The sequence below is a fragment of the Mobula birostris genome, chromosome 3, assembly GCF_030028105.1.
Source record: "Mobula birostris isolate sMobBir1 chromosome 3, sMobBir1.hap1, whole genome shotgun sequence".
In the NCBI taxonomy this organism is placed as follows: domain Eukaryota; kingdom Metazoa; phylum Chordata; class Chondrichthyes; order Myliobatiformes; family Myliobatidae; genus Mobula; species Mobula birostris.
Window position 1 is genome coordinate 81,390,831 of NC_092372.1, and position 26,608 is coordinate 81,417,438.

Sequence of the window (26,608 nt, forward strand, 5' to 3'; positions counted from 1 at the left end):
AGGTGCTCCTCCAAACAATCACCCAATCTGTGTGTTTAGTTTCAGCATTGTACTACAGACATGTAAGCACAATGTTCTTCCTGCTGTTGCATTAAGTCAATTGGCTTCATTCTATCAGCAAAATTGCAGAACAAGTGCTATGCACGCCCTTACACTTCCTCCCTTACCACCATCCAGGGCCCCAGACAGTCCTTCCAGGTGAGGCAACACTTCACCTGTGAGTCGGCTGGGGTGATATACTGCGTCCGGTGCTCCCGATGTGGCCTTCTATATATTGGCAAGACCCAATGCAGACTGGGAGATCGTTTCGCTGAACACCTACGGTCTGTCCACCAGAGAAAACAGGATCTCCCAGTGGCCACACATTTTAATTCTACGTCCCATTCCCATTCTGATATGTCTATCCAAGGCCTCCTCTACTGTAAAGATGAAGCCACACTCAGGTTGGAGGAACAACACCTTATATTCCGTCTGGGTAGCCTCCAACCTGATGGCATGAACATTGACTTCTCAAACTTCTGCTAATGCCCCACCTCCCCTTGTACCCCATCAGTTATTTATTTATATACACATTCTTTCTCTCTCTCTCCTTTTTCTCCCTCTGTCCCTCTGACTATACCCCTTGCCCATCCTCCGGGTTTTCCCCCCTCCCCCTTTTCTCTCTCCCTGGGCCTCCTGTCCCATGATCCTCTCATATCCCTTTTGCCAATCAACTGTCCAGCTCTTGGCTCCATCCCTCCCCCTCCCGTCTTCTCCTATCATTTTGGATCTCCCCTCTCCCTCCCACTTCCAAATCTCTGGCTATCTCTTCTTTCAGTTAGTCCTGACGAAGGGGCTCGGCCCGAAACTTCGGCTGTATCTCTTCCTAGAGATGCTGCCTGGGCTGCTGCATTCACCAGCAACTCTGATGTGTGTTGCTTAAATTTCCAGCATCTGCAGAATTCCTCGTGTTAGCAAAATTCTTATTCGTTTTACCCAACCTGGAGTCCAGTCTGTGTAGTTGCATTGCTCAGAAATTCAAACCAATGTTCAATGTAGAACACACTGATTCATCAGCTGAGGGAGGACAGTAAGTAGTGATCAACAGGTTCTGCTTTGCCAATGTTTGCCCTGATGTCATGAGATCTAGATTTAGTGCTGTTCAGTAAATCCCACCACACCCAACTGTAAACTCATGACATATCTTTCTTTTTTGTCTTTTCTACAAGATTGTCAATGGGTGGAGGGAAATCAATGCACATCCCCTTGCATGTTTATGTCATGGTCAAGTCCATGAAGTCCGCATTCTGGTTCACAGTCCAGTCCGTAGACTCAGGACTCCAGGTATTCTAGCTGTCCCTTGTTTTGGTTGAGTTAATCATAGGCACCTGATTCCCATCTTGGGGCTTGGAATATAAGTGGCCTTGGGGTCAAATGTGAGCTGCTGGTTTGCCTTGTCAAGATCCCCTGGGAGCAACCTGCCAGTGGAAGGCTAGAGCGGCCACTTGCCATCTTTAGGCCGCGTTAGTGAACCATTGCTTCATGGAGCCAGAGCCGTCTTTGCGGTATGGATTCGGCTGTTTCCCGGGCCAGCTGAGTGGCCATCAGCCACTCCAAGCTAGGTAGGGATCCAGCTGTTTCCGTAGCCAGCCTAGGTTGCTGGCCGTAACTCCTACTCGGAGTAACCCTGATGCAGAGATGGAACTCTCTGTCGTCCTTTGGTTTTGTCTCTTCTTGTCCTCACCTCCGTGGGGTAAGTCAGGCCATTCTGCCGTTGCCCTGGGGGGAGAGGATCTGTCTTGTCTTGTCCTCACCTCCATGGGGTAAGTCAGGATGTTCAGCCATTACCTCATGGAGGAACCTGTCCTACCTTGGTGTGGAGTTGAAGTTGAGTCCCGGCTTGTCGTAGGATAAGTCCCGGCTCTATGTCTATGTTCTGTCCAGTCTCATGTTGGTGTCGTGTTAAAGATGAGTCCCGGGTTTTCAAAGGATAAGCCCAGGCTCTATGTTGGTGTACAGTTCCCAGTCTGTCTCCAAGTTCCAGCCTCCGAGTTATCAGCCTCTGCATCTCAAGGGCCAAGACCCCAGCCTGTCTCCAAGCCTCTGGACCCCAGCCACGTCCTGTCCTGTAGTCACATCATGTCCTTGCCTGGTCTGAGGCCCAAGCCTGAGACAAGACCCAGGTACTGGGTCCTTGATCAGTCTCTGGCTCAGAGCCCAAGCCCAGGCTCCTAGTGCATAGTTCCTTGTCCAGGTTCCCTGTCATGTCCATGTCCTAGCCCAAGTCTGCATTCTTGTCCCTGCTCCTTGTCTGTATCCAGTCATGTCCCTACTCTAGTCAGCCCTGTTCCTTGTACTTCAGCGTCTGTGTCTTGCACTTGGGTCCGCTACCAGCGCCCCCATTGTGACAGTTTAGCTATTCCCCACACTTTTCAGAAGTTCATCTTCTTCTAAGTAGTGGTGGCCAATCATGATACCAGGACTTTTACTAACAGAAGCAGTCAGTGAACAGAGTGGGCAGCTCTGATCATGTAAACAAGCAAGTACCACTAATTCATCATTCTGCTTGAAGTACAATAAATAGACTGAGGCTACTGGCATACTGCAACCATCCCTCATCATATTCAATGTACCACTTCTAACATGTTCTTTATTAATGGGTTGTCAGTTGAGGAGTATTTGTTTTTCTTGTGTCATTTGATCACAATAGGGTGGCAGTCTTATTGTGAAATTTGTAACATGAGCCTATTCCTGTTTTCAGGTGTTAGTCAATTCTTCCCCTGTTAAATAAATACTTAGACATTTTTTCTGCAAGGAATATCTTATAGAAAGAGAGATTAACCTGTCCTGGGCATAAGGTTTTATGTTCATTCAGTAATAATGCAACCCTGGAGAACTTATGATAAAAATATTTTAACCAGTTCATAAAGTTTTATTCACATTTTAAATAGGTTTTAGTGATTAATCAGCTAAATGCTCATGCCATGCTCACTTCAGAAAAGGGGTCAATGTGGAAATGACAATCACTGTATAGTGAGCCTGCTGCTGGCCACTTGCACAAGCAATTTGTTAAGAGCTGTTGATTCTGGTGGATATAGCAATTATTGTTGCATGTAAATGTAATAGTTGCAAATTTCTCCTGCCCTAATATACTTTGTACATTAAGCAAATGATGGCTTTCATGCATTTGAGTTTTTGGCTATCAAGAAACAGAGTTATTAGGAAACTTTACTGTGTCAGGAGTTTTATAGATGGGTGAAGTGGTGCATGAAACTGCTATTATTCAATGGGGAGTTTTTCAATTGATAGAGAGTTTTGAATTAGAATCTTATGAACTCTAATGCTCTATTCAGAGGCAGAATTCAGGCTTACATTTTCACTATCTTATTTCAGTCAATAACATGGACGTTAGCAAAGCGTTTAATAAACTCGCTCATGGGATACTGCACCAGAAAGTTCAATCTCTGTTAGGGATAGGTAGAGGAGACTTGACCCAAATGCAGAGCAAGGGTGATGATTTAGCAGTGAGCAATAAACTTTAATTATAAACTGCAAAATAACAAGCCACAAGAGGCCACGAAACAGGAGAGAACAGATACTTAACATGACAAGGCAACAAGGTAACTGAGGGTTAGGAGCAACTTATTAAGGCTGGCTGGATCAATGAGTGAACAAGGGCTGCAGATCAGGGCTGGGTTTAAATAGGCTGCAGGTGATGTTTCAGAAATGAATGGCAGGTGATTCCTGTTAGCTGGGTGAAGACTGGGAGGTGCCTACCTGCGCAGGTCCCTCCTCCTCTATGGCCGGCACCTGATGGCCCAGGTGATCCAGTTGGGTCCAGTGGAACTTCTTGATGAGCAATGAAACCTGATGCCACCCAGGACCTCTCCTCCAGACCGTAGCCATTCCAGTCAAGCAGGTGCTGCACTCCTTATCCATAATAATGTGAATTCATCAACCAGTGAACCGTGTACACTGGACCATCCTGCACCATCCTAGGTGCTGGGGATGCAGGCTCAAGTGGGTTGAGTAGTCCATTGACAACAGACAGGACAAGTGAGAGATAATGCAGTCCTGTGGCAGCTGGCAATGACAAGTGACTGGATTGATATGATGGGTGATCTTGAAAGGACCAAGGAAGTGAGAAACTGCGGGAGTCAGCACCTTTCTTTTTGACAAAGAAGAATTCTTCACCAGTTGGGGACTGGGATGGTCAGATGAAGCTGTGCTGTAGTGCTTCAGCAATGTGGCCATTCAAGGCTTGGGTCTCAGGAGGAGAGAGAAAGAACAGATGGCCTCGGGAAGGGGTGGTGCCTCAGAGGAAGTTGATTGTGCAATAGGCTATAACCGGAGCACCAATCGTGAGTTAGAGAGCTGGGAAGGTTCAGGTATAAAAGGGAGACGCTGCCTAGTAGAGTGGTCATAAAGGAGTGGCATGAGGCAGAGTGGTAGGGCTTTGGCTCATTCCGGCTCCAGCGAGGTAAGTGGGTAAGTGGACTTTATTTTTCTCCCCCTTGCATTTTTTGGAGGGATAGAGAGCTTGTCTGTAGGGTTAGTACTTTGCACTGGGTGTCAGATATGGGAATCCTGGCAATCTTCCAGTCTCCCAGATGGCCACATCTGTGCACCGAGATGCAGCTCCTGAGAGACCGTGTTAGGGATCTGGAGCTACAGCTTGATGACCTACAGCTTATTAGAGAAAGTGAGCTGGAGATAGATAGGAGCTACAGGGAGTTAGTCACCTGAGGCTGCAGGAGTTAGACAAGTGGGTGACTGTCAGGGAAGGGATGGGAAGAGCTCAGCTTTATGTTCTGAGGGTGGATAAATCTCCTGGACCTGATGGAATGCACCCTCAGGTTCCAAAGGAAGCAGCTGGAGAGATTGCGAAGGCATTAACAATGATCCTTCAAGAATCGATAGATTCTGGCATTGTACCAGATGACTTGAAAACTGCAAATGTTACTCTGATATTTAAGAAGGGTGGGAGGCAGCAGAAAGGAAACTATGGACCTGTTAGCCTGACATCAGTGGTTGGGAAGTTGTTGGAATTGGTTGCTAGGGATGAGATTACAGCGGAGTACCTGGAGGCACATGACAAGATAGACCAAAGCCAGCATGGTTTCCTGAAAGGACAATCCTGCCTGACAAACCTACTGCAATTTTTTGAGGAAATTACAAGCAGGGTAGACAAAGGAGATGCAGTAGATGTGGTGTACTTGGACTTTCAGAAGGCCTTTGACAAGGTGCCGCACATGAGGCTACTTAGCAACATAACAGCCCATGGAATTACAGGGGAGTTACTAGCATGGGTGAAGCATTGGCTGATCGGCAGAAAACAGAGAGTGGATAATAAAGGGTTCCTTTTCTGGCTGGCTGCCAGTTACCAGTGGCATTCCACAGGGTTCAGTGTTGGGACCGCTGCTTTTTACGATGTACGTCAATGATTTGGACTACAGTATTAATGGATTTGTGGCTAAATTACCTGATGATACAAAAATAGGTGGAGGAGTGTGTGGTGTTGAGGAAACAGAGAGCCTGCAGAAAGATGTAGATAGTTTAGGTGAGTGGAGAAAGAAATGGCAAATGAAATACAATGTTGGAAAGTGTATGGTCATGCACTTTGGTGGAAGAAATAAATGGGCAGACTATTATTTAGATGGGGAGAGAATTCAAAACACAAAGATGCAAAGGGACTTGGGATTCCTTGTGCAGGGTACCCTAAAGATTAACCTCCAGGTTGAGTTGGTGGTGAAGAAGGCAAATGCAATGTTGGCATTCATTTCTAGAGGTATAGAATATAAAAGCAGGGATGTGATGTTGAGGCTCTATAAGGCACTCGTGAGACCATACTTGAAGTATTGTGTGCAGTTTTGGGCTCCTTATTTTAGAGAGGATATACTGACATTGGAGTGGGTTCAGAGAATATTCACGAGAATGATTCCAGGAATGAAAGGGTTACCATATGAGGAACGTCTGGCAGCTCTTGTGCTGTATTCCCTTGAGTTCAGGAGGATGGGGGAGGGCGGGGAATCTCATATAAAACTTCTGAATGTTAAAAGGCCTGAACAGATTAGATATGGCAAAGTTATTTCCCATAATAGGGGAGTCTAGGACAAGAGGACACAATTTCAGGATTAAAGGACGTCCATTTAGAACTGAGATGCGGAGAAATTACTTTGGACAGAGGGTGGTAAATCTGTGGAATTTGTTGCCAGGAGCGGCTGTGGAGGCCAAGTCATCGGGTGCATTTAAGACAGAGATAGATAGGTTCTTGATTAGCCAGGGCATCAAAGGGTATGGGGAGAATAGGGTTGACTGGAAGAATTGGATCAGCCCATGGTTGAATAGTGGAGCATACTCGATGGGCCGAATGGCCTACTTCTCCTATATCTTATGGTCATATGGTCTTATGCGAGGGAGTGGGGTGCTGGCTTCCATTTAATGAAGGTAATGGCTAAGTCAAGGTATTCCTGTGGGTTTTGGTGATGTCGAGGGTTTCCTCCATCTCCAAGGATTTATGGGGTGAAGTCAACTGACATTGCAGGCTGGTGGGTTCCCAACTCAGCGCTGAATGGGATAAACAGGCAAAGTGATAGTCAAGGTGGAGAATCAAGGGTACCCAAGATGGAAGAAGTACTAGGCGAGTCAATAAGGAAGAATTGGATGGACACTCAATGCTTTCCGATGCTCATGTGCACAGGTTGTGTGGGTGCTCTGAACATCAAAGACCCCAAGGGACGTCCATCAATTGCTGCAATGCAGAAGGGGTGCCATATAAGTTCAGTAGGGAATCCAAACTGCCTGGTTCAGAAAGCTGCCTGTTGTGCCGGAATCCTCCAGAGACTTCTGTGCAAGTAGAGCCTTTGGGGTGTGGAGGAGGACAGAGAGACAGAGTCGGGCTCCGGTGCTGGAATGAGGGGCGGGGGTGGGGGGAGGGCGAGCTGAGCAGATCGAAGGCCCCTTGTCTCTATCTGGCGGTGCGTTTTCCCGGTACAGTGGGCTTTGGATGCGTGGGAGATTAGTTGCTCTGCAGTAAGCACACAAGTTGTTTCTTCACGGACCTCACACTCCAGCAAGGTAGGTTAAGGGAGCTCCTCCTACCTGGGTTCTGGGGTTCTGCAGATGTAGCTGATGAGGGTCCTGCAGTCTGAAATGATTTTACATACTGTATTTTTTTATTTAGAGCTAAAACGCAGAATAAGCCTTTCCAATTCTTCCAGCCGTGCTGCCCAGCAACCCCGACAACCCCTGATTAACCCTAACCTAATCACAGGACAATTTAGAATGATCAATTAACCTACTAACCGGTATGTCTTTGGATTGTGGGAGGAAGTCCATGCGTTCCAAAGGGAGAAAGTGGAGACTCCTTACAGAGGATGCCGGGATTGAACTCCCAACTCTGATTGCCCAAGCCATAATAGCATTGCACGAACCGCTACGAGGTGCTGGGAATGCAACTGTGGTTCTGGCTGGTGACCCTGAGGGTCATTCCTTAAGACATTTCTCAATACAAAGGACCAGAGTGAAGAGGCTTTTAAGGTCAGTGGAAAGACAGATCGTCTTTCATGTGCTCCAAGAGGCTGCAGTGGAAATGGGCCAGCAGCACTCCACCTCAAGGGTCCTGAATACCACAGTGTAGTCTAGTACTGGGCGTGAACCTTGATGCAGGGAAATCACCCAACCCATTGCCTCCCTACCACTTCCAGATGGTCAAAAACTTGGTGAATCTCATGTTTATTGTAAATGGTGGTTTTATTGTCCCAGATGGTGGTGGCCCAAGTTAGAGCTCACCCAATCATGACAGCGATGACAATAGCAGTCTTGGTTTTGTCTGTGGACTACAGAGAGGCCTGCAGCTCTAAGTGTAAGATGCACTGGGACAGGAAGTTGTGGCATCGGGTTGGTGATCTGTTGTAGTGTTCAGGCAACCTAGCGAGGAGGTTGACTGGCGCGAGGTGGCTGTAGTGAGACAGAAAGTTGGTTGAGGGTGGTGAGCAGATGGTCAATGGTCTCTTGTTCGCTCTGAAACGTGTACTTATGTCAGTGGACAGCTTCCCTGAGATGAGCATACTCTGCAGGGTCAATCGCTGGTTCACCCTTCCTGTCAGGAAATGTAGAGGAGGCTTGACCTAAACACAGGGCAGTGGAGACAATTTAGTGGTGAGTGATAATTAATAAAAAACTGCAAAATGACAAGCCACAAGGGGCCACAGAACTAGAGAGAACAGATACTTAACGTGACAGGGCAACAAGATAACTGAAGGCTAAGAGTAACTGGTTGCTTCGATGAGTGAACAAGGGCTGTGGATGAAAGCTGGTTTTAAATAGGCTGCAGATGATGAGTCGGAAATGATGACAGGTGAGTCCTGTTAGGTGGGTGGAGACTGGGAGATGTCTGCCTGACAGTTTCTTGGTATTCAGGATGAAGTAGAAAATTGGATTCAACATTGGCTTAGCCGGAGAAACCAGAGAGCGGTAGTAGATGACAACCCCTCTGATTGGAGGCCTATGACTTGTGGTGTGTCATTGTTGTTTGTTGTCTATATTAATGATTTGGGTGATCATGTGGTAAATTGATTCGGCAAATTTGTTGATGATGCCAAGATTGGGGGCATAGTTGACAGTGAGGAAGGCTATCAAAGCCAGCAGTTGGAACTGGACCAAATGGAAAAAATGACACAGAATTTAATGCAGACACCTTTGGGGACAAACCAGGCTAGGATATACACAGTGAATGGAGGGGTACTGAGGATTGTGGTAGAACTGAAAGAATCTGAGAATACAGATCCATTATTCCTTGAAAGAGGCATTACAAGTAGATAGGGTCATAAAAAGAACTTTCAGCACAGTGGCCTTCATAAATGAGTACTGAGTACAGGAGTTAGGATGCTGTGTTGAAGTTGTATTAGATGTTAGTGAGGCCTAATTTAGAATATTGTTGTCATGGCCTGGTTCGTGAACTCCGCATTCCGGTTCACGATCCGGTCCATTGATCCTTATTCCGGGTTTTCCCTGTTTTCCCCATTTCCGTTGGGCTCCTTAATTGAGGCACCTGATACTAGTTTCCGGCTGGCTACATAAATAGTTTCAAGATTCAGCTTCTTTTGCTAGACTGTTCCCTTCCCCTCCCTTCAGAATCCTGGACAATTACCTCGCTTGCAACCTTCGTCTGCCACTTCGTCAGAATCCTTGTCAAGTATCCTCGGCAGTTACCTCGTCAAGTATCCTCGGCAGTTACCTCGGCAAACATCCTCGGCAGTCATCCCGGCCCTGCGTCCTAAAAAGGGTCTCGGCCCTGCGTCCTAGAGGAGTTCCGGCTCCGCACCCTAGAATATTGTTCCCAACCACCTGGCTGCAAAGCATGTGCTACCGGGCCGCGAGGAAACAATATGATTTGGTGACGTGACCGTGTTGCCAACTTGCTGGTTGGCGCCTTCTTGCCCAGACTCTTGGCAGCAGAAATATTGCCGAATGTAACTGACCAAAAAACATTTTTCTTAAAGGAAAATATTTTAGAAAAAGGATGGTATGTAATTTTCATGCAGATAATTTTAGCATGTAAAAAAGTCAGGAAAAAGCCCAAAAGCCAAATGAATTTTCTGATGCCAAACACATTGGGAAAAAACCAGGTTTCTGGGATTTGATGACCAAAAAGCCAATCTGGTAACCCTGTAATGAGCCAGCTGCACCCTTCCTCATTCCCTGTCACAACTACTGCTGAATTTGAACGCACGCGAGGTCATTATGCACGCCTCATCCATGTCAGCACAGGAAGAAGATCAACTCCTCCGGTTTGCAAATGACAGCAGGCTGAAAAGTACATTTCACATAACATCTCTGCTGGCATTCCAGATCAAAGTCAGGGCTAAATATCCTGAGATAGCCACGAAAGCACTGAAAACGTTGCTTCCATTTCCAACATCATACCCCTGCCAAGTGGAATAGACTGGACAGAAGGAACCCCCTTTTAGTATCGCTGTCTCCCATCACCCCTCGATAGGACTGTCTTGTTGCGGGAAACAAGCCCAGGGCTCCCACTGATTCAGCCATATTGGTGTGTTGCAATGATTTTATATGTTCATATGCGGAAAATATGTACTGTGTGTTTAATATTAAATTCGTTAGATAAACCCTTTTAGAAACAAAATTGAGTTTATTAGCTACTTATAAGTGACTTATAGTTGACATCACCTATATTCCAGTTGTGATTAACACCCCCGGTTGGCCGGTCCGCAAGAATATTGTCGATATTAAACCAGTCTGTGATGCAAAAAAGGTTGGGGACCCCTGCCCTGGAGCCTAACCCAGCCAAGTCCATGAGCCAAGCCAAATCTAGTTCAAGAGCCACATCCTGCCTTGGAGTTTCCTCATCCAGCCCAGGAGTACCTCACCCAGCCCGGTGCTGGAGTTCCCTCGTGCAGCCCAGGGGTCCTTTGTCCAGTCCTGGAGAACCTCATCTGGTCCAAGCCAAGTCCTAAAACCTCATCCTGTCCAAGTCAAGGCTTTGTGTTCTCATCCTGTCTATGTGCCTTGTCCTGTGCAGGTGTTCCACATCCAGTCCTGTAGCCACATCTTGTCCTCGCCTAGATCCGGGGTCCAAGCCCGAGTCAAGACCCAGGTTCCGGGTCCCTGTCCAGTCTCTGGCTCGGAGTCCTAGCCCAGACTCCTAGTTCCAAGTACCTTGTCCTGGTCCCGCTTTCCTTGTCCGGTGTCCTTGTCTCATCCAGGGCCTGTGTCACTGTCCAGCGATGTTTCTTCCTGACTCACCTTGCTATCTCGATAACCCTAGTCATGTTGCTAGTACTTCAGTGCCTGTGTCTTGCATTTGGGTCCACTACCAATGCCCCCTGGTGACAATTGTGTGCAGTTTTGGTCACTTACCTGCAGGAAAGATGTCAATAAAATTGAAAGCATACAACAGGGGCACAGGCTACGTTATTTTTTCTGTTCATTAAATTGCAGCTGTATGTGCTACCTTTGCTAGGTGCACAGTGCTGTGTGCTGCTGACATTGGTTTTGCACCTTGGCTCTGGAGGAACACTGTTTTGTTTGGCTATAGACATGTATGATTGAATGATAATTACACTTGAACTTGAACATGACTTGACTTGATTGAAGTATACAAAATTATGAGGGGTATAGATGGATAAACTTCCAAAGGACCTTATCCTTGTCATTGGGTCTGGAGACTTGTGTATCTCAATGGCCAAGGGAAGTATGTTAGCTGGAGTCAGGGCTTTATGCTTTGGCTCTTGGTAGGATCACCCATGCCAAACAGTTCAAAGTGCAGAGGTCAGACGACGAGTAGTCCACCCGTCCTTCAGGTTCAGGGGTTCCGCATTGGGGTAACAAACCTGACTGGTAAAACAACATTGTTATGGAAACAGCAATGAAGAATCCTTCTTCATCTGAGTATCATGGTGTTCCTTGAGTCTCCACCCAAGACTTGCATGACTGACAAGTAAAAACCGAGAGGGAGCTGCTGACAGGATGAAGGAAGGCCAGAACAGCACCAGAGATGGAAGACAGTCATTGCTGCCCTAAATGCCAGTAGCGTAATGGGCAGTAATTAATTCAGTAATTGATAGGGTAAATGCAAGCAAGCTTTTTCCACTGACATTGGATGAGACTGGAACTAGAGGTCATATCAGCTTCATCTCATCTAGCAGTGCATTTCAGGTACCTACTACTCTCTATGTAATAAAAAAAAAGCCTCATAAACCTTTAATCTCTCCCCAATCACCTTTTCCTGATGTTCCCACTGAGGGGGAAAAAATTCTGATTCTCTCTCCTTTCTATGCCCTTCATTATTTTATAAACTTTATCAGATCACCACTCACTCCCCAGTGCTCCAGCGAAAACAATCCAAATCTATCCGATCTTTCCTTATAACTAATGCTCTTTAATCCAGCAATACCCTGGTGAACCTGTTCTGCAGACTCTCCAATGCCGCCATGTCTTGTTTGTATTGCAGTGACCAGAACTGCACACAACACACATTTTAGAAGTTGTGCATCTGAATGTTTGTCATCAAAGTTTCGAAGCAAGGGAGGAGCAACGTTTTACTTTAACCTCACTGAGTAATTTAAGTTGCTTTTAGGGTTTAGGAATAACGTTTTCTGTGTTTCCTCCCCCGATGAGAATACCCTACTACCACTCTCTGGCTTACGAAAGAATGACTTGTCAGATTCTGTGGTATCCCGTACGATTCTGTAACTAAAATGAGTTGGCGAAAAATAACACAAGTCGGAAACAAAAACTTCATTTGTTTAAATCTCCGTTTTTATGATCAAGCCGAAATTACCATCATGATTTAACAGGTTGCGAAGCTTACGTTAGTTGTGAATATCGACACTGAAGACTACCAGAACTAATTCAACTAATTCAATTTTGATATTTACCGCCATAGATTCAACATATAGCAGAAACGAGCACAAGGCTTTATTGCACCGGCTAGCGCAATTACACGCTTTTACCCTTTAAATTCTGCGATTGGTACGTTACCCCGTACTTTTAAGTCAGAACGCATAAAACCGTGTGGGGAATTCAAACAGCAAAAATTACCATTCTGGTATTTCCGAAGTTTACAGCCTAAAGGATTAGGTGTTTAAATTTTACCCGACAGATTGATACTACATAAATCGTAATCATGTGAGTGTGTGAGTGGTGAGCACTATCTTCTAAGCTTTAATTTCCTGAAGAGAGAGAAGGTAACAGGTTAAATGGCCACAATCTGTCTGTTGATAGTGGGGATCCGGGCTTCACGTGATGGTCACCGTATGATTCCAGAGGTCACAGTTGGTGAGTGTGATGGTGCAACACGCCAGCCTTCGGCCAGAATTCCCAGTCTTCAAACTTTCCTGGTTGCCGCCGAGCCCCAGGTCATCTTCCTGCTCGTGGAGCACCAGCCCACGGCCGAGGATCGATTCCCGTCCGAACAGTTTGGCTTTGAGGTTAATCAACAATTTCACGATCCTGCCGCCCTTCACCTTGAAGTTGTTGAAGTCACCGGGGTGCCGGGGGTGGTTGACATTTTGGGGATTGTAATGCGGCCCGGTAGTGGAACACCTACCGTTCACCACTCCGTACTGGTGGACATGCATGGCGCGCAGCGACTGGGAGTCGGACTGCGGGAATCCCTGCAAGTTGAAATACGCTTTGAGTTTGCCGTTCGGTGCGATCTGGGAGAACAGCACGGGGCCGGTAATAGGTAGGCAGCCATCGCCGAGGTCCGTGTTGGGCTCCATCCGACAAAAGGCGCAGCGCTGGGCTGCCGGCTGAGGCTTTGCGATGTTAAACGGCTCGCTCCGCAAGCCCACAGTTTGGCTCCTTGTATTGTACAGCTGGTTGTAGACGTTTCCGTACAGTCCGTGTATCTGAGCCACGACTGAACTGGTGAAGAGCAATAGGTTGGTCAAGAAACCCTGCATGTTGCTTGGATCTGAGACCAAAGGGCCCTGCAGTTCACGAGTTTCTACGCCGCTTCGGGCATAAGTCGGAGAGTTCTTATGTATACCTGATCCGAAGAAATATCGATTAACACAGGAGGAGTTCCCGGACTTTATGCGTGGTGACTCGTCCTGAAACTGGTCACGACAGGAGGAGGGGTTATAAATATATCACATTCCCGCCTACTGCCAGCTCCTCGCCCAAACCCATACCGGCGTACGCTTTGCTATGGTATATCCAGAAGGGAGCGAGACAACCCCTTTATAATCTGGTGCAGATCTTTCCCAGGTTCCAAATACTGTATCTGACAGATGGGCATTCGCACAAGTATTCAGAATTCTGGCAGGGTGCATGGGGATGAATTTGCCGGCTGCTGGGGCACTGCTGGCATTTTCCTCGGGGGAGTCGGGGGGGGGGACGACGAGGGATTTCCACGCCACCCTCACTCCTCCGCTCGAGCCACAATGAAAGGCTGAGTCGGGCTGAACAGAGCTAGGGACTCGGTGCAGTCCCTGTAGCTTGCTCCTTTTAACTGAATTTTCCAGAAGCGCCATCCGGAGCGTCCTGACAAGCTGCAGCTCCACCTGGTATGGGAGCAGCCAAGCATGGGACCGGTTGTCCCTACAAAGGACTGCACAAACGGCCGAGAGGATCACAGGGGTCTCCCGACCATCGAACGGGGACATTCATTAGAAGCGCTGCCTACTCAGGGCCCTTAGTGTTATTAGATCGCACCCATCCGTCCAGCATCCTCTTTGACTTTCCACCATCTGGCAGGAGACTCCGATGCACAAAGGCGAGAACGGTCAGAATGGAAAACTGCTTTTCACCCTCTGCCCATTCCGCTTCCGATTTCCCTGTCGCATCGCATTGGAAGTGTCACCGGATAATTTGTACTGTACCCTACAGTACTGCTGGAGTTCTCCAAGAGTGTAAAATAAAGGAGAAGTCAGTTGATGTACAGTAATGTATTTGAGCTTCCAGTAGGCACACAGAAGATTATTACACAAAATAAGAGCATGGTGGGGGGTTGCTGTTGATTCGACAGCAGATAATTCAAGGTAACAAAGTAATTTTCAAAGAAAAAGGATGGATTCCAATTCCAGTCACTAAAGGGATACCATGTGGATTAGCGATGGGTCTTCAGCAAATGATAGGGGATATGAATGTTTGGATGAAGGGATTCAGTGAACTGTGTGCCAGATTTGCTGATGATAGAAGAATTGTGAGAAGAGCACAATGTGCCCGGCAGGAATAAAATTATGTCAAGTGAGAGGCAAGAAATCTGTAGCTGGAACATAATATGAGGTTATTCATTTCGAATGAGGCTATCTGAGGTTATCCATTTGGAAGGAAGAATGACAAGGTAAGTTATTGTTAAGTCAAATTAAAGTGGAGTAAGCAACGAAATGTTGTGATAAAGAAAACTTTGGTTGTCCTGGTGTGCGACACAAAAAAGATTCGCCTATGGGTAGAGCAGGTACAAAGGCAGCGACATTGGCCTTTCTGCAGGGTCAGTGCTGTGTCTCTTTACAGGTCACTGGTGAGACTGAACCTAAGGTACTGCTTATCGTTTTAAACTCCATTTTTAGGCAGAATGTACTGAGATGTACTGAGGTGCTGTAGAGGTTGATTCCTGAGGTAAAGAAGAAACATTCTGTGGGTTGTGTCTGTACTCACTGCAGTTTAGAAAAATGCAACATGATCACAGGACATTGAGAGAGTGATAAAGAGTAGATATTTCCTCTAATGGCAGACCAGATTTCCTCAAGATCCTCCAAGATTTCCATATCAAGTGCCCCATTTGTCACTGCAGCCTATTACCTCCTGGTGACAGGAAAATGAATAATCTCCTGGAGCACCTTATTGCCCATTAGTTTCAATATATGTGTTATTTTTTAACATACAGATGAGACAACTGATGCATACTGTGTTGTGAGCAGATTGTGGATATTTGGTGATTGTACAAAGGCTTTGGTGGAACTGACATGCTACAGTTGGACTGCTCTTGACTTGATAGGTAAAACACTTGTCAATCAGCTAACATCTTCTTACTTCCCCTGATTTTTCCTTCTTGATTTGCTTCGCCCCATATTCCATCATGTTGCCTCCCGGTATAATTTTGACTGCCTGTCAGAGCTGAAGATGATACACGATATGCAACAACCCTCTGTGGTTTGTCGAGCAGTGTGTCTTGGTACAGACAGCAGTGCCATTACATCAGAAGCCCAATGAGCTGCTCAGTGAGGAGTTAATCTCCCTGCTAGAAAAACCATGACTGATCGGTTGATTCCAACTCACATCTAGACTAGATACCCCTTGTTCTTAAAAAAAAAACTGCCATTTGATTGTTTCCATCTGCTCTAATATTGTCCTTCTAGGTAGGGTTGTGAACGACAATTCACATCCACACCTATGTGGCATATCTGTATGGTGTAATTATTAGTCACTGTAAACTACAGTCTTGTAGAGTGAATGTTCCTGCTTTCGAATGATGGTATTTCTTTAGAGCCTATCAGGTAATGTAGTGGTACTTGACTATACTTCCTCTATAACTGTAACACTGCACTCTGTGACCACTTTACTAAGTACACCTGTACACCTGCTCATTAATGCAAATATTTAATCAGTCAATCATGTGGCAGCAACTCAATGCACAAAACCATCCAGACGTGGTCAAGAGGTTTAATTGTTCAGATCAAACATTAGAATGGAGAAGATATATGAACTAAGTGACTTTGACCATGGAATGATTGTTGGTGCCAGTTGAGGTGGTTTGAGTATCTCAAAAACTGCCAACCTCCTAGGTTTTCCATACACAATTGTCCATAGAGTTTACAGAGAATGATGTGAAAAACAAAAAAACACCCAGTGAGCAGCAATTCTGTGGGCAAAAAAGGTCCACAGAGAGAGGTCAGGGGAGAATGGCCAGACTGGTTCAAACTGACAGGAGGGCAACAGTGACTCAAATAACCATGTTTTACAACAGTGGTGTGCAGAAGAGCATATCTGAATACTCAACACATCGAACCTTGAAGTTGAGGGGCTGCAGCAACAGAAGACCACACCCAGTCCACTCATGTATCTAGTAGCCATTGAGTTTACATTGAGCACTCTCTTTTCAGTGTTCTTCTATACAGAATGATCGGTCTGGATGGAACACAAACTAAAACTTCTCACTGTTTCTCAGTACTTGTGATAATGATAAAGCAATACCAGTACCTGAGGGGAGCAGCTAGCTGGCTTGGGAAACAATGGATGAAGATTTCAGTGTCAGTTCAGCTGAGTCAGAAACAAGGGAAATTGGGCATAGAGGTCAGCGAGCTTTGTGATGAGGGAATTTGAGATTATGAGCTATCTCATGGTTAAATTGAATGCAGAGGGTGTTCAACAGGTCTGATCAACTATTACAATGGAGTAGGGAAGGGGGCAGAATCTTTAGGATCTAAAGTTTTGCTCATCTGCACGAAAAATCATTGGCCCAGGAGGCGATGGGAGAGATAATGATGGTTGTTAAAACGCGTTTCTAAACAGTCTTGCTTTTTATGATGGTACTTGGGGCAGAATGTTGATGCATAATAGGAGACAGTCAAGGATCTAAGCATGGTGTAGTAGGGTAGGAATTACGTCGTTTCTGACTCTTATAAGCGTAATTTCAGAAATGTATCTAGTGAAAACATGATTGGAAACAGCTAAGTATGGAGTTGCAGAAAAGATGGTGGAGATGCTGAAGGGAGCAAGTATTTGAAATGAAAGGAAGCTCGAGATAGGATTTTCGTTTACACTGATTGGGAATGAAGAGCTGGAGTTATTTTTTAGAAATCTGATGAGAAACAAAATGATCTTCCAGAATATTGATGGAACTGTAAAATATGTGTAAAATGGCAAATAATTTGGAAATAAAATGATTGCAAGAGGTAAAAAAAAACTTAGTAAACTTTAAAATAAAATAGGAGGCACATGGTAGTGCAAAATAACGCGAAGAATTGATTTTTATCGGTTTAATCAGTTTAATTACCGAAAGTTTGACACTTCCTAGTAACTGTAGTTACACAGAACATATGACTGTTTTCTCAACTGTGTGAAATTTAATATTGTAATAGAAATACCTTAGAGAAGGTTCGCGATTTAAGAAAAACTTAGCAATTAATACCAAACATTTTATTAGCCACGATTTTCAAGGTGCAGTCTTTGTTTAGATTAGTGGTTAAAATTCTACAATTATTTCTGATAAACTGCCGATGCCGTGTCAAATAGCTACAGGATAAGTTTTAAAATGTCCGGGTTGAAAGTTCTGATTCAAGCTTACCAAATTGATTACACATCTTAAATAATTATTTGTATTATAGAGATTTATTTTGCTCCTGTAGGACAGAGCACATTACTAGAAACAAAGAGCATTATCGATTTAAAACATTTTAATTACTCAGAGTTAAAATTAAAACTTTGCTTCGTGTATTGTTCTTGCATAATCAGCGTCAAGGTTAAAGGTATCGTGAAACCGCTACTCTTTTTTTTTGCTGAAGCAAAATGGGGAAACTAAAGCGAAAGGTGGAAAGGAAAATATAATTTGTTTATATTTTTCTTTTAATCCGTCAGTTATTAGACGGATCAGAATAACGCAAATTTCCGCGGCTTACATTTGTAACGAGTTTGTTAACAACATTAAAGTGTTTTAGAATTAAACGTTTTAAGACATGAGTGGCAATGACGCCTCAGGACAGAAAACATAACTATTCAACTGAATATCCTTGTGTTTAACTTGAATATGGACACGCGGGCCAACGTAATTTTTTTTCCACTTAAATATTAACAATGACTTCCGGTGCGTCGGCTTTTCGCCGCTGGAGGTTCATCTCTGGACAATTATAAGGCATACACAGAGGCCAATTAAACAACCTTTCATTGAATATAAAGTCAGAACCAAAGAGACGAGAGTTCACGCTTGATAGAAGTGAGATACGGCTGTTATACTTGGCTTGCTGTCTCCTACCGCCCGCATTCCGCGGTAGGTACAGTTACCAAGTACAAATAAGACAGGACGCTTAAAACCTTCAGAGAAATTCATACTGCAAGAGTTAATATTCTCGTATTTCCGAAGCCTACAGCATAGTGGATACTTTGTATTTAACAGAGCTTTGCAATTGTTTGATAGTGGGGAGTACTTTAACCGCAGTCAGTGTGTGTGTGTGTGTGTGTGTGTGTGTGTGTGTATTCGCGCGCTATCTTCTAAACTTTATTTTCCGTAGTGAAGGACTCGTTAAGAGAGAGAAGATATCAGGTAATTGCTAAGTAGCTCCCTCGTCTTGGAGATCCGGGCTTTATTTGTTGGGCATCACTCTTCTCAAGAAATCACTGTCGCTGAGTGTTATGGTTCAACACGCCAGCCTTCGGCTAGAATTCCCAGTTTCAAGACTTGCCTGGTTGCCGCCAATCCCCAATTTATCTTCCTTCTAATGGAGAACCAGCCCATGGCCGAGGATTGACTCCGGTCCAAACAGGTTGGCCCTGAGGTCACGATCCTGCCGACCCGCGCCTAGAAGTTTTGAAGTCGCCAGGGTGCAGCGGGTGATTGACATTTCGGGAATTGTAATGCGGCCCGGTGGAGGAACGGTTACCGCCTACCACTCTGTACTGCTGGACGTGAATGGGGCGGAGGGTCTGGAAATCGGAAAGCGGGAATTCCTGCAGGTTGCAATAGGTTCTAAGTTTGCCGTCTGGGTTTGGTCTGGAAGAACAGCAAGCTGGTATTCATCTGACGAACAGCAGTGATCACGCAGCTTGCCTTCGTCTTTTGTGTCTCGATCTTAGTGCTTTGCCTGGTCAGGGGAAAATCGGTTTAGCAAACAGAAAACCGAAGTTTGGTTTCTTTCTTCAGTTTACTAGTTTAACTTCCCGAGCGCCTGCAACATAATTGAACATACGAGGAGCAATAGATTCATGGCGGAAAGCTGCGTGATTGTCAGCTCTGCGACCAAGGAATTCCGCAGGTGCAACTCGCGATGGGATAACTCGGAGATTTCAGTTTATATAGAAGATCTGAAGAGATAACGCCAAACAATATTTGTGCCAAGAGCAGTTCCAGGAATCAATGGGTAATTATTCCTGAGATAGTTTACCCGGAGAGGAACAGTGCAGTACCGTGCGCAGAGTCACGTTCGACCCCATTTATAAACACGAGAAATATATGTCGCCCCGTTTTAACGGGGTGACTGCGGGGTGGTCGGTGGCGAGCATTTCACGTTGGGGTTCTCTAGAACTGGCACCAATTTGCCAAGGGGGTAAGTGGTCACAAATGGGATGGCGGTCCGGAGCAGCGGACTGTCAGATTAGATAATCAAGGCAAAGAAACTTACTTTAAAAAAAACACCAGAAGGCTGCCCTGAGCCGCGTGTCCTATATTTCAGCCACTTCTACCCTCAAACCATCCCCTCGCGGTAATAACAGGGATAGGGTTCACTTGTCCGTACCTACCAACCCAACAACCTCCGTCCGTATCATTCTCCATAACGTCCGCCATTTCCAACGGGATCCTATCGCTAAGCACATATTTCCCCACCACCCATCCCACCGTTTTTCGTAGGGATCGCTCACTACATTATTCCCCACTCAGCTCCCTCCTGAAGCTTATCCCTGCAAGCGGGACAAGTGCTACACCCGTTTCTTCACCTCCTCCCTCACTACCATTCACGCCCAAACCAGTGCTTCCAGGTGAGGCGACAGCTCTTGGAACCGCGAGTCTGTCGGGGTCATCTACAGTCCCCGGTGTGGCTTCCTCTGCCTCGGTAAGACCCGACGTAAATTGGGGGAACCATATTGTCGAGCACCTTGGTTGTGTCCTTCGTAAAAGACAGGATCTTCCCATAGCCACCCATTTCAATTTGCCTTCCCATTCCCATTATGTCTGTCCATGGCCTCCTCTACTGCCACGACGATGCCACACTCATATTGAAGGAGCAACACACCATATTCTGTCTGGGGAGCCTCCAACCTGTTGGCAATATTATGGAGTTTGCTAACTTCGATAGCTCCCCCGCCCCTTCTCTCTTTTCCATCCCACAACTGGTTACACTCTCTTTCCTTCTCTTCTCCCCACCTGCCCATCACCTCCTGTCAGTCCTCCTCCTCCATCCCTTGCTTGGATAGTCCACTGTCCTCTCCCGTTCCTCCTCCTTCACCGTTCAGCGGTTCCAGCCCTCCCCTCCCAGCTTCTTTCTTCATATGGCCTCCCATGCCCAGCTACCTTCCTCCTCACCTGGCTTTTCCTACCACCTTACAGTTTGTACTCCTTCCCCTCCTCCCACTGTCTTATTCTGGCTTCTGCCCTCTTCCTTTCCAGTCCTGATGAATGGTCTCTGCCTGAAATATCGACTATCTATTACAATGTTCCATAGGTGCTGACTGATTTACCCAGTTCCTCCAGCATTTTGTGTGTGTTACTCAAAATTGCAAATAGATTGAGTCATTGAACGGCGGTCACTCAAACCAGACAGTTCTAGAAGCTGGGCTGTGCATGTTGGGTAGTTAGCTCACACACTCAGTATTGGGAATGTGTGGAGTGAGCTTCATGTGTTAGCAGTTCAAATTGGGAAATGTTTCCCTTGGTCACTTGTAAAGAGCATGTGTTTTTAAAATTCTGCTGACTGCAACCACATACTTTAAACAGCTACACAGTCAATTGATGTTTAATTCTGTAGAAGGCTCTAGGAGTATTCAACTGTTCAGGCCGCATCTATATGGAATGAAGCGAAATAATATTTCAGGCCTACATCAGACCGAGGAATTTTTTTAAAAAGGTCTATCTTACGCTAGTAAGGGTGGAGAGACAAAAGGGATTGTCTGTGACAGATGGGGAGCAAGGTTGTCCTCTTCAGGGCATTCAAACTTCTTTTCTCCAAGTAAACTGATTCAACATTGTTGCACTGGTACAGAACTTGGATTTTACAGCTTGAGGTTGAGAAACATGAATCTTGAAACTTAATTTAAATGCTCTGAACTTTAATCAAGATAATTACAGTGGTGTGAAGAATGTATTGTCTAAAGTGGACTGAGAAAATAGATGAAAGAATATGATGGTAGATTGTCAATGGCAGACATTTAAGGAGATAGTGTTGGGCCAGACAGCAGACATCCCACGTCTCCCGGAAGTTCCGGGAGTCTCCTGCATCTCGGTAATGGCTCCCTGACGCCCGGAAATTATATACAATATCCTGGAAATAGATTTTTTTGAGAGGGAGAGAGAGAGGGAGAGCGAGCATCCTGATTGGTCTCTCTTCGTGCTAAGAGTGGTCCCCAACCACCGGGCTGTGAGGAAGCAATGTGATTTGGCGATATGAAACGATATGAGTCAGCTGCACCTTTCCTCAATCCCTGTCACGCACTGTTGAATTTTAACGCACGCGAGGTGATCACTGACCCGAGACAAGCAAAGGAATGGGTCCATGACCCATTAGTGAATGCCTCCGGTGAATCATCCATGTCAGCGCGGGAAAAAAATCAACTCCTCGAGCTTGCAAATGACGGCCGGCTGAAAAGTATGTTTGACATAACATCTCTGCTGGCATTCTGGATCAAAGTCAAGGCTGAATATCCTGAGATAGCCACGAAAGCACTGAAAATGTTGCTTCCATTTCCTACATATCTCTGTGAAGCGGGGTTTTCTGCAATGAATGCAACGAAAACTAAACTGCGGAATAGACTGGACATAAGGAACCTGTCATAGTCCGGTCCGTGAAGTCCATATTCCGGTTCACGGTCCGGACCATCGACCCTTGCTCCAGGTTTTCGTTTCTACCCCGTTTCTGTCCTTGTTGAGCTAATTGAGGAAGCTGATGCTAATTGGGGCTGGCTGCATAAGTATCTCCAGAGATGAGGGCGTGGCTGCTGGATTGTTCTTGTCCTTACTCCTTGTATGCCTTCCCCTGCCTTCTGTTTCCTAGCCTGAAGCCTTGCCTTGTCTTGCCGGTAACTCTCGCCTCACCTGAAGTTCTCATCTTGCCTTGCTTTGCCTGTAGCCTAGCCTTGTCTTGCTGTCTGGTCTTGGAGCCACCCTGTACCTAGCTCCCTTCCTGTCCCTTGCCTCCGCCCAGGTAAGCCAGGCCGTCTTGCCGTTACCTGGGGTTGGTTCTGTCCCTTCCTGTCCCTTGCCTCCGCCCAAGTAAGCCAGGCCGTCTTGCCGTTACCTGGGGTTGGTTCTGTCCCTTCCTGTCCCTTGCCTCTGTCGGGTGATGATCCGCACCCTGCCCAGGTGATCCGTGCCCTGCCCAGAAGGAGCCAAGTCTCCAGCCTCCAGCCTCCTGCCAAGCATCGCCTCAAGTCTCCAGCCTCTTGCCAAGTCAAGCTTAGCCTCTAGCCTCTAGCCTCTTGCCAAGCCAAGCCTAGTCTCTAGCCTCTAGCCTCTTGCCTAGCCAAGCCAAGTCTCTAGCCTTTAGCCTCAAGCTTCAAGCCTGTAGATTTCTGCCTCATCCTACCTGCCTGCCAAGCCTCATCCTTGCCTAGTTCTGGGGCCCGAGCCAGAGGCAAGACCCAGGTACTGGGTCCTTGTCCAGTCTCTGGCTCGGAGTTCAAGCCCGGGCTCCTAGCTCCCTTGTTCAGTCCTGTACCAGGTTTCCGGTTTTCCTGTCCATGTCTTTGCTATCGCCCTGTATCCTAGTCCTGTCCCTAGTACTTCAGCGTCTGTGTCTTGCTCTTGGGTCCATTCCCAGCCACGGCCCTTATGACAGAACCCCCTTCGAGTATCGCTGTCTCCCATCACCCCTCGATAGGACCGTGTTGTTGCAGGGAAACAAGCCCAGGGCTCCCAATGATTCAGCAATATTGATGTGCTGCAATGATTTTATATGTTCATACGGGGAAAATATGCGCTGTGTTTTTAATATCCAAATGTTACTTAAAATGTTATGATGCGATTGACTTATCACCTATATTCCGGTTGTGATAAACACCCCCGCCCCCTGTCGGCTGGTCCACAAGAATATTGTCAATATTAAACCGGTCTGCGGTGCAAAAACGATTGCGGCCCCCTGCTAAGTAGACCTATAAGTTTTCTCTGTGGGCAGGCTTTACACTCGACCTCAAAAATAATGACTGTGTTGCTTGCTGCACTGTTTGCAACAGTGACTTTTCTATTGCCCATGGTGGGTTAAAATGTAAAAGACACGTTGAGGTGAGTAACAGGTGTTATTCGTTCATTAGCATAGCTATCGTTATTTAAACTAGCTGGCTGGCTGCTAAGGAGCTACGCTATTGATGTCCTACGTGATGAGGCCAAACTCCCTGTAGACTTGCTTAAAGTTGTAATAGAATAAACATGATAATATAATACAAGTACATATTTTAATGTCACATTTTCTGCATATACCCAACTTGGTTTACAGATTGGACAAAATCACTAAACCAAGTATTACATACACCCTTGGAGGTCGACCGTGGGGGGGGGGGGCGGGGATATGGGTTTGCGGGGGGTGAGGGTGCTACCTCCCTGAAATGAGTTTTTGCAGGGTGGGATGCCTGAGACAGCTTTGCTGAAATTTATGAATTATGGAAGGGAAAGGTCAGACTGTGCATTTTTAACTAAGGAAGTTAATGATAGTAGCAAATCAAAAGGAAAAAAAAACCTATTTTCTGAGGATTTATGGAGGCTACAGGTTTGGAATTTTTTTACATTCCAACATTGGATGAGTGAAAAAGGTATATGTTCCCCTCTGCCCAAGGTAGGCAGTCTAGAGAGCACAGAAAACTAGAGGGCACAGATATCAGGTGAGAAGAGTAAGATTTAAAGGGGGCCTTTTCATACAGAGGGTAGTTGATATAATATGAAAAGAACTGCTAGACTGGAGGAAGCCATAGAAGTGGATACAATCACAATGTTTAAGAGAATTTGACAGGTGCATGGATAGGAAAGATTTAAAACCCTGACGAATGGGATCAGCTCAGGTAAACAAACTTGGTCGGCATAGAACTTGGGCAGTATGGTAGCTTAGTGGTTGGCACGTTTTCCAGTACCAATGACCTGGGTTCAATTCCTGCCACTGTCTGTAAGGAGTTTGTACCTTCTTTCCTGTGACTGCATGGGTTTCCTCAGGGTGCTTTGGTTTTCTCTCACTGTCCAAGGACATACTGGTCGGTAAGTAAATTGGCCATTATAAATTGTCCCAATCTGGAATAAATTTAAATCAGGGATTACTGGATTCTGTGGCTCAAAGTGCTGGAGGAGCCTGCTCCACATTGTGTCTCAATAAAATAAACAAGTAGGCCAAAGGCCTGATTGCATGCTAGGTGACTCTATAAAAGGGACAGAAGTACCAGCAAATACAGGAATCCCTCAGTTCACAAAGTGGTTATGTTCCTAAAGAACCTTTAGTTATGTGAAGATTATCATAAGGTGGGGTGGAGGTACAATTAGCTTCCCTAATGAGTCTTAATGAAGAGTTTTGGTCTGAAACATCAACTGTTTATTCTCCTCTATTGATGTTGCCTCATCTGCTGAGTTTCTCCAGCATTTTGTGTGTGTTGCTCAAGATCTACAGCATTTGCAGAATCGCTTGTGTTTACAATTAACCCTTAACATTTAAGGGGTACAATTGCAATGGATTGTCAGAAAAAGCACCAGAATTTAATCTCCTCCCAGCAGCATGCAGTAAATGAAAACCAAACCATCTTTGTTTATGATATCCATTATAAATAACTTGTTTATTTTGTAGATTGCTAACCATTAATCCAATCAAAATGTTAAAAATTACTGACCTTCATGGCTGTTTGAAAGACAATCTTGAAATGTGTTCCCTGCCCTTCAGTGTAGCAAGCAAAATCTTTATTAAGTGACAAACTAAATTAAGTAAAATCTTTCATTATAGGGAAGATTTCATCAGCGAAAACTCACTAACCAATAAGATTTCTAATATAGAATAAGAACAGTGAATTTATTGCAGGTGTAAAAAAGGAAGAGAACAGCTAAACTAAATATTGATGCCTTAGAGGATAAAACTATTGAATTAATTAGGAGAAATAGAGAAATGGCAGAGATTACATTGAATTATCTTGGATCAGTCTCACCATTTGTATTCTATATTAGAAGTCTTAATGGTTAGTACGTTTTCACGTATCAAATCTTCCCTATGATGAAAGATGGTAGAAAACAGGGTGATGGCGGAAGTTTGTTTATTGGACTGGTGTGCCTCAGTGCTGAAGCTGAGCCCCTTGCTGTTTCAAAGTTCAAAGTTTAAAGTACTCTAGACTACAAGGTGACCCGTTGGGGCACCCTTTGAGAGAAGGGCAATGCAGTCTGATATGACCAGAATAAACATTAAATTTTCCTGAATGCTATTGGTATTGCTTTGCTTTGGAACTGAAGTAGAAAACCTCAGTTTATTAAAGAAGGACGACACGTAGCAAAACAAATAGAGATCCTCCTCGTTTAACGAAGGACACTTTCGATAGCATCATTTCTGGTTTATCTGCCACCCTTGTGCCTCTCGTTGTCATTTTGGAGACGTGCAGCCCTTTCATCCCCCGTCTCTTCAGCTCTTCTGCTTTTGTTGTTTGTCTCTGATCCTGGAGACGTGCAAGCCTCTCTCCTCTATCTCTTCTTCTCTCATCTTTTTTTGTCCTGACTGTTTGATCCTGGAGTCGTGCGGCCCTGGCATCATCCGATTCTTGTTCTCTCCCTCTCCTTGCCGCTTCCCGACGACGTTTGGTGTATTCCCTTGACCATAATATCCCCCTTCCCTTTCCACGTGGCATAATTAGGTTGAGCATTTTTTTTACCCTAAAAACTGCTGGATAGAAGATACGAAGCACTAATACCAAAGGATGCTGATTATTCTTGATGATGTGGTTGGCGCTCCCCTAAATGGACGTGATATGGTCACTGCTGTCATTTGACTGCAGCAAAGGGTTTTATTGGTGTCTCGAAGTACGTCATTACAAAAAGATTTAATTATCTCTTATTGATGAGTGGCAGTTAGATCTGTCCCAATCCTGCACATGCTGATGGCGATTAGCAGAATGTGACCCCTGGAAATAGAGCTGCCCTGCCCTTATGCTCTGGTAGGTGTCGCTGCTGAGGCTGGCCATGCGCATGCGTCGGGCTGTCGCGTCCCGATTTCCATGATGGCTGATCGGCTCTCGGGTGAAAGCCAGCCTGTTGATATTTGGCGAAAGAGCAATTTTATACAAATAT

General features: G+C 45.6%; 1 protein-coding gene across 1 annotated transcript; it reads right to left on the minus strand.

Annotated features, from left to right (window-relative positions):
- Positions 1 to 12,243: 12,243 nt before the first annotated feature.
- sod3a (superoxide dismutase 3, extracellular a) lies at positions 12,244 to 13,562 on the minus strand. Its single transcript, XM_072251872.1, has one exon. The coding sequence runs from the start codon at positions 13,407 to 13,409 to the stop codon at positions 12,741 to 12,743; it is 669 nt and encodes a 222-aa protein (XP_072107973.1). The 5' UTR covers positions 13,410 to 13,562; the 3' UTR covers positions 12,244 to 12,740.
- Positions 13,563 to 26,608: the final 13,046 nt, after the last annotated feature.

Excerpts from the sequence above, each read along its gene's own strand:
- sod3a (XM_072251872.1), bottom strand. The coding sequence starts at position 13,409 with ATGCAGGGTTTCTTGACCAACCTATTGCTCTTCACCAGTTCAGTCGTG.